The following is an 8,678-nucleotide window of genomic DNA, read 5'->3' as shown; positions in this document are numbered from 1 at the left end:
GCCCACCACTCATCTGTACTCAGGGATCCCCCCCCCTCAGTGGGCAGGTGTACCAGCTGCCAGGCCCTTAGAGGAGGTGGGTGTCATTTCTGGTCCAGTGCCCAGGGAACCGCTAACAAAGATGCTATAATAAGGGGAGGGGGAGGTACCCCCTTTGCCCAGCTCTGTGAGCAGACAGGAGAAACTATTTTTATCCTGCTTTGCTGCTGACAGACCTGGCTTTCTGCTCAGCTGGCTGGAGCTGATTCTCGAGGCCCGAGGCCCTGGCACAGCAAGACACAGCTCTAAATAAACTCATGCAGCAGCCCCTCCAGCCCCCCCACCTAGCAGGGCCTGGCCCTCCTCAGGAAAGTGGGCCACCTGGGAAGCTGGCCCGTTACTAGGCCCCTCTCTTCTTCTGCTCATCTTGAGACAGGGAAGTGGGATTTGGGCTGGAAATTCCCTGGAGGAAGTTTGCAACACTGGGAATCTGAGAGAGACTGGGAAAAAGAACACTGGCCTGGGAGTCAGGAGGCCAGCCTAGCTCTGGTGTGAACTTGCTTTGTGAGCTGGTCAAGTGTCCTCTCTGGGCTTCAGCTTCTGCAGAACTAGGGCACTGGGGCAAGTGACCACCACATTCCCTTAGACACAAGCTAACGTGCATAAAGCACCAAGCAGGGTGCCTTGTACACAGTAAGCGCTCAATAAGTGTTAGCCATTACTTTTATTGATCAATTACAAAGATTTACAAAGGGCTGGTGCATTTTCTAGAAGAATAGCTTCTCCCCACCCCCAATTCCCCATCATCCCGTCAGACACAGGCCAGCTTGGTGATAGTATTTGAAGAAACCCACCACCCTTTCCTCCCACCAATTGAAAATCTTCCCTCCCCTAGCAGGTCTCCATGCCTGCTCAGGGGTTTTGGAAAAAAAACACAGACTCTGGAGGGTTTTGAGCCTTACTCCTCCTCCAGTGACCTTGGCAACTCCTCTCCCCTCTCTGGGCCTCTGGGCTTGGCGCAGTGCCTGGCACACGGAGAGGGCGCAGGGGTAGCTGGAAGCAGTAGGAGCAGAAGTACTTTTCAGAGATGCCCCCACCCTCACCCCAAGGGGTCAGACAATTGGAAGAGGCAACGTCTGCAAAGCACCCAGCACCTGATTTCTCATAAAATTCCCTTGCAGAATTTTTTTTCCCTTGCAGAATTTTTTAAAAATATATTCTGGACCTTCAGTCTAAAATATCAAGACTCTTGAGCAGGTAAAACCAAATGTCATTCTCAGGTGACATGTACATGACATCTCTACATCTCCAAAGTGTTTCTAAGCCTTCCCTATAGCCCCACGTCACAGGAGTGGCTCTGTTCCCTATCCCTCAAATGGGGCACTGGAGCCCAGAGAGGCATTGTGACTTGCCCATGGTCACACAGCTGGAGTATGAGTGAAAGAGCCAGGATGAGAGCCAAGTCTCCTCTCTGAGTCCCTGGGCCTCCCTGCCTCTATCTGGACCCAAACAAGAGAGGCCTCTCTCACCCTGTTGGCTGGGGGACAAGCAGCTCAGCCTTCTACAGTCACCTGTAAGGCAGAGGAAGGCACCCAAAACTTGTCTGAGTTCCATGCACAGAGTCAGAAGAGCATTGCCTATAGTGTCCTAAAGGATTCTCCAGGCTTGAGGCCCAGAGAGGTGAGGTGGTTTGCCCAAGGTCACACAGCAGCCTAAGATACCCATGTGTGTTCCCTTCACTCTCTAGAAGATTAGAAGGATATCACTAGGAGATGTAGTGACAATAATAATGACAATAAAATTACAGCTTGAGAGGCTACTGTGTGCCAGGCATTGTACTAAGTATTTTACATCATTAATTCATTCAATCCTATTATGAGTTCCTTTATACAGATGTGGCACAAAAAGGTTAAATAACCTGCCCGAGGTCACATAGGTAGGGAGAGGTCTGTGGATCTGAGAATGAGATGGAGCTGATGGGGGTTGGGGGATGAGGGACAGGACAATGGGCATCATTGAGGGGTCTATTCAGCCACGACGCAAAGAGTGTTTTTAGAGCATCCCAGTCAACCTTCTTGTGGTAGAGGCAGAGTCCAGAAAGGTTAAGCAACCTGACCAAGGTCACAAAGTAAGTTAGAACCACCTCTGCCAACATGACCACATAAATTCTCATACAACCCTCCACTCCCACCCCACAACCCATGCCAAACTCCGCAGCTGCTGGCCATCATGTCTGGCCCCACAGTTCCTGTCTGGAAGGCAATTTCACATCTGTCCCTAAGCTGAGGAAGAGCCTTTGTTTGAGGCGCCCCTATTTCTACAATATATAGAGATCCCAAGCGACGAGAAAGGTGCTGCAGTACTACAGGCTACCACCAGAGGGCACCACGGAAAGAGGGCCCTGCTGCAGCGAGGACTGCCCGGTCCATTGAGCTCCTACCAACGTGCGTCACCAGAATTTTTCTAACCAGACCATGAACCAGAAATTACAGTGCCCCAGGTTGGAGCTGCAAAATGTGTCTGTGCAGTTGCCAAGAAAACTGCAGCACAGAAACCCATCTGGGGAGATTGTTATTATTATTCATAATAACAGCCAACATGTGCCAGGCACTGGGTTGGAATCCTGTCTCTAAGTTACCAGACTGTGCAACCTTGGGCATGTTACCTAACTACCTTATGCCTCAGTTTCCTCATCTGTAAGATGGTACCAACCTCAGAGTCATGAGGGTGGGATGCATTCGTGTGTAGAGCTTTTAAATAGTATCTGACATATAAGTGCTCCAGGAGTGTTGGTTATTATTTGTTCACTTTTCACTAATTGTTTGCTTATTCAAGGACTCTGTACTGCAAACTGTATGAGTTAGGTGCTTTTATTTCCCCCCATTTCACAGCTGGGGAAACAGAGGCACAGAGAGGTCAGTTTGTCCAAGATCACACAACTGGGAATAGTAAAACTGGAACTCAATCCAGGTAGTCTGGTGCCAAAATTGTGCTCTTAACCAATATGCCATCCTTCCTTAATAACAGCACATGCAAGCCACTGGCCACATGATCAGTGACCCCCTCCAAATGCATTCTATACTATCCCCATACCCAGAGAAAGGAGCAGAGATGCAGAAAGATGCACAACTTGCTCCAGGTCACCCAGCTACCATCAGTGTCGGGAATCAAGTTGTCCCAAGACCAAGGAGACAGAATGGTCTATGGCAGACCCTGCTGGGCCGGGGATTGAGGCTGGCCTGGCAGATCTTTATCTCCCATTCACCACCCATTTCACAAATACTTATCAAGTGTCCACTAGCTGGGGCACTGGGGATAGGAGGTGAACAACCCAGCCATGGCCCCTTCCTCAGGGACCTCCCAGCATGTGGAAAACAAGGGGAGCAGTGCGGTGGGTTCCAACTCTTGTTCCACCACTACCACTTGAGCAAGTACCACTACCACTCTGAACCTCAGTTTTCCTTATCTGGAACACAGGTATTTTTGTGATGATTCAACGAGGTGATGGGAGTGAAGTACTTTGCACAGAGCCTGGCACTTAGTAAGTGCTCAGTAAATATCAGCTAGTATTATCATTATCATCAGTAATTACAACAGGAAGAAATACAGAAGGAGAAAGAGGGAGTCTGGAATGCCCAACAGGTACTCAACTCAGTCTGAAACAATACTCCTTGAACATTCTGGGGCTTTAGTACCAGGCCTGATTGGAGTGGGAGGTAGGGGTACCTCCAGACCAAAGGAGGGGAAGATGGGGTGCTGAGAGGCTGAGCACCCCCCATTATAAAGCTGCCACCACCAGTACCCTCTCTGCATCTGACTGCAGTGCTCCTCCCTACTGAGTCCTCCACCCCCGCAATCCCCAATCATTTCTGTGTTCAGAAGGCCCTGTGTAGGCAGCTGAAGGGACAGAGGGAAAGAAAGGGTACACCATTGCTTTCCATGTTGGGGGACAGTCTGCACACAGACTTCACCCTGTGACCATCCCAAAGTGCCCTATGAGAGGCAAAAGCATGAAGGCTGAATCAGGCAGACTGTTTAAGGGGACGAAAGCTCTGAATCCAGTTCCCTGCTTACAACAGAAACTCTCCTGGGAGCCCAGGCCCCAGGGTCTTCAAGGAGGGTGCTGGGACCACACAAGGCCCAGGGAAGCAGAGACAAATCAGGGTGGCCCCTGCCCTTGGAAAGCCCCTGTCGAATGCCCTGGGAGAGCCCTGGCCCACCCACCACCAGTCAGTGGATCCCAAAATGGAAAGGATTTCTGGTCCAACTCTAGAGGGGAGCGAGGGGCGGGGTGGGGGTGGGGGGCGGGAATGAATCTCACAGGGGGACTCCAGAAGGTTTCTAGTGGAGCAGGGAGCAAAACAGGCTTGGGAGCAAGTACAAGGAAGTTCCCTTCTTGGAGCATCTATTACATGCCACATACGTGACCTCTTTTAAATCCCCCAGCAACCCTGGGAGGTGAGTCTAACAGGATTGTGATTCTTTCATACAACATATATTCTTTGCACGCCTCCTTTGAGCCAGGCACACAGATCCCACCCGGGAAGCTCACAGCCTGGTGGGGGAGGCAGACAATTAAATAATCTTCAGTGAAGTTGCTTTTTCAAGCAAGTAAAAAGCATAATTATAATAGGTAACATTTATATAGCAATTACTGTGTGTTCTCTCTCTCTCTATTTCCTTATATGTAAAATGGGGATTAAACAGGATCTACTTCATAGGGTCTGTGATGATTAAATGAGTTAACATGTGTAAAGCATGGCGGCAGAGCTTGGCGCACAGGAAGTGCTTAATGCATCATTCTTCTCATCACTTTACTCAGTCCTTCCAAAGACCCTGGGAAGGAGTGTCCGATCATAAGCTCCATTTTGCAGATGAGGAAACTGAGATTCAGGTAAGCCCTAGGACTGGAACTGGCAGAATGTTGCTGGAATAAAGAAAGCCTGGACTTTAGCGTCAGGCTGCCAAGGTTTGGATCCTGGCTCCATCAATTACTAGCTGTGGGCTTAGACTATACGCCTCAGTTTCTCTATCTGTAAAGTGGGTGCAATAATAATATCTTCCTTGCGTGGCTGTGAGCATTTGACAGTCAACACAAAGCCAGTAGAACTTGACCTCACCGCGCTCCACGAGGGTGGGGTGATTTTTATTGCGGCCCACGGAAGAAGGATCCAAACTCGGGCAGCCTGACCCCCAGAGCACAGGTGCAGGACAGCGACTGCTATCGTACAAGCAGCCGTCACTTCCCTACAGCGGCCACGTGGACGCCTCGCGGGCGCCTCACCTTCCCCGCTTCCGTCTCGCCCCCTCCAGGTTACGCCCCGCACTGCCTGCCCTCCAGCAGCTACGATGCGGACCAGAAGCCGGGCCTGGACCTGGGGCCGGCCGAGCCCGCGTACCCGCCGGCGGCGCCGGAGGAGTACAGCGACCCCGAGAGCCCGCAGTCCAGCCTGTCGGCGCGCTACTTCCGCGGGGAGGCGGCCGTGACCGACAGCTACTCCATGGACGCCTTCTTCATCTCGGACGGGCGCTCGCGGCGGCGGCGCGGCGGGGGCGGCGGGGATGCCGGGGGGGCGGGGGACGCCGGAAGCGCTGGGGTACGCGCGGGACGCGCGGGGGCGCCGGCGGGCGGCGGGCACCGGCACGCGTGCGCCGAGTGCGGCAAAACGTACGCTACGTCGTCGAACCTGAGCCGCCACAAGCAGACGCACCGCAGCCTGGACAGCCAGCTGGCGCGCAAGTGCCCGACGTGCGGCAAGGCTTACGTGTCCATGCCTGCGCTGGCCATGCACGTGCTCACGCACAACCTGCGCCACAAGTGCGGCGTGTGCGGCAAGGCCTTTTCGCGGCCCTGGCTTCTGCAGGGCCACATGCGCTCTCACACGGGCGAGAAGCCGTTCGGCTGCGCGCACTGCGGCAAGGCCTTCGCCGACCGCTCCAACCTGCGCGCGCACATGCAGACGCACTCGGCCTTCAAGCACTACCGCTGCCGCCAGTGCGACAAGACCTTCGCGCTCAAGTCCTACCTCCACAAGCACTGCGAGGCCGCCTGCGTCAAGGGGGCCGAGCCGCCCCCGCCACCCCCCGCCGGCCTCGCCAGCTGAGCCTCCCGCTATTCCCGGGGCCCCCCAACCTGCGCCCTCAGCGTCCCCCAGCTGCGTTCCCCTGCCCACGCCCGTCGTGGGGACCCTGCTCCCAGACCGGAACTTTTCTCTCCAGCCCCTAACCCAGAACTCGCTTCCGGCACTGACTTCCCCAGTACATCCCGACCCACATCGTCCTTACCGGCTACCAAGACTCGGACCTTGACCCCTTGTCCACGCCCTCAAGGCTCCCAACTCAGGCACCAGGTCCGCACCTTTCCCGGGCCCTAGAGCCGGAATTTTCTCCCCCCTCCCCCCCAGACTCTGCACCTCTCCCCTTCTAACTTGCAGACCTTTCCTCTAATTTCTGAGCTGAGTCTCAGACCGGTTCTCTACTGGAGCCCACAATGTAAGGCTTAAACCCCCCTTTGACTCACGCCTGCAATGGATGCCCCATCCACACCAGGACACAGACCTGAGGGATCTAATCTTCACTCCTCTTGGAGTCCCCACTCTGTCCGTGATCCCCTCCTCACCTGGGCTTTAGGTCCAGCCATTCACACGCCGCCACCCCACCTTCTTCATCCTCGGAGGGCCTCCTCACCCATCCCCACCCCTACTCTCTCCAGATCCCTCATTCCACTAGCAGCTCTCACCCCTCTGAGTTCACCTAACGTGGGGCAGACTTGAGGGGCAGTTCAGGGCCCTGCCCCCTAATGTAGCCCCTCTCTCACCCGGGAACAGCCTCTCCGCAGATTCTCTGAGCACTTTCCCCACCCACAGGATTACAGGCACCTCTCCTTACTCGTTGGGGTGAGGCCTGGGGCACCTCACAAATGCCCTTCTCCCCATCCGGCTGGGCCTCTCCAGTTTATTTATTTGTGTATTTATTGATTTATCTATTTATTATTCTATTTAATCTCTTGGCTTCACCAGGGATGGTCTGGCTTTCCCAGCTGGACTGGGAGGTCAGGGAGCCAAGCAAGGAGAGGCACAGCAAAGGCCATAGAGGGCTGCCCGCCACCCCCACACACCCCATTTCAGGGAGTGAGGGAGAAGCCCCACCCTCATCAGAGCCTGAACTTGCTGGGGAAGGGGGCGCGAGAATGGGAGGGATAGCCTGATGACCCTCAACTGGGGGATGGGGGACATCAGGAGGCCCAGTCATGGGGCAGGTCCTCATCCTCCTGAGCCTTCTATTCCCACTCCAGGGAGACCGGAGGGAGGAGCCTCCTCGATATGTTTCCTATTTATTCCTCTTCTCGAGGGACCCCAGGTTCCAGGGACCGACTGAGCCCCGGACCCGCTGGGGCCTCCGGCCCGCTCCGCTCCACGGGAGGAGCGCTCCCTCCCGGCCACGTCTATGCAACTCTCCCGGGCAGAGGGGCCGGGGCTGCCAGCTGCCCCCATTGGCCGCCACTACCTCCCCCGCCGCGCTTCTGCATGCCCGGGCGAGGACCGAAGCACACACCTCCATGCTCGCGGACCCCGGCCCCCTCTGCTTTAAGCACACGCCTCTGCCCCATCTCTAGGCGCTCAGCTCGGGGCAGGAGTCCCGGACTCTCGGACCCTCCCCCTCTCCCCTGAGCCGCAAAGGAGGGTGGAGGGTGGAGGCTGGAGGGGCCTCTGGAACAGGGGCACTTCTCTAGGGCTTCTCCCCTCCAGGCCCACCCGGGGAAGCGAGGCGGCAGGGATGCGGAAAGGGAGAGGGGTTTCAGAATCAATTACGGAGGGTGTTGATCCTGTAAATAGGAACTTCCGACAGCAATAATTTTCCATGCATGCTAAGCCTTTTGGCCATATTTTGTATGAGCGCTTGGCGCTCTCCCTCCCTCCTCCTCCCCCATCTCCGACCCCAGACCCCCATGCCTTCCAAACCTCCAGCAGTATTACCTGTAAGGCAATTCAGGGATATTAAAGGGACTTTGGCCACTCACCAGTGCCTCTAGACCTTGTGATGGGGACGGGTTTGGGTGGGGGGCATCTGAGAGGCAGCCAGGTTTTTTTCACTCAATTTCCCTCCCTGTAGTCTGACCAGCCTGTAGCTGCCACCATCAGTCACACAGTTCCAGGGGTCCCTTGGCATCCACAAGGTCCCAGGCATCCTCAGTCCTAAACAGTCCTCAAATACTGGGGTTGCAAACTGAAAGGCTTCAAGACCCAGATTAATAACATAAGGGAATGAAGCACGTTTCCCTAAGACATTAGGGGATGGTTGTGCCTGTGACTGACAGGAAACGGCGTGTCTCACCTTAAAGAATTGCAATTCAAATTAACTGCACCTGCCAAACAAATATAACCGTGGGTCAGATTTGTCCCTTGACAGCCAGTTTACAAGCCCTATATCCCTCCCCACTTCACCCTCTGCTGCTCTGGGTGTGGGGGTTCTGGCCAGCCCTAGTGGTCATACAAGCAGCAAGTACATGCACGCAAAAAGGCTAACTTTGGGGCTTCCCTGGTGGCGCAGTAGTTGGGAGTCTGCCTGCCTATGCAGGGGACGTGGGTTTGTGCCCCGGTCCGGGAAGATCCCACATGCCGCGGAGCGGCTGGGCCCGTGAGCCATGGCCGCTGAGCCTGCGTGTCCGGAGCCTGTGCTCCGCAACGGGAGAGGCCGCA

The 8,678-nt window shown here is 55.0% G+C and overlaps 1 protein-coding gene across 1 annotated transcript; it reads left to right on the top strand.

Moving 5' to 3' along the window:
- Positions 1-5,292: 5,292 nt before the first annotated feature.
- On the top strand, positions 5,293-6,083 carry SCRT2 (scratch family transcriptional repressor 2; the record flags this gene model as incomplete). The annotated part of the gene is made up of 1 exon (XM_007446901.1): positions 5,293-6,083. A coding segment is annotated over one exon (791 nt), but the record flags the coding sequence as incomplete, so codon positions are not given.
- Positions 6,084-8,678: the final 2,595 nt, after the last annotated feature.

The sequence above is a fragment of the Lipotes vexillifer genome, unplaced genomic scaffold (assembly GCF_000442215.2).
Source record: "Lipotes vexillifer unplaced genomic scaffold, Lipotes_vexillifer_v1.1 scaffold75, whole genome shotgun sequence".
In the NCBI taxonomy this organism is placed as follows: domain Eukaryota; kingdom Metazoa; phylum Chordata; class Mammalia; order Artiodactyla; family Lipotidae; genus Lipotes; species Lipotes vexillifer.
Note: the sequence above shows the minus strand (reverse complement) of the source record. Positions and strands in the feature narration are given on the sequence as shown.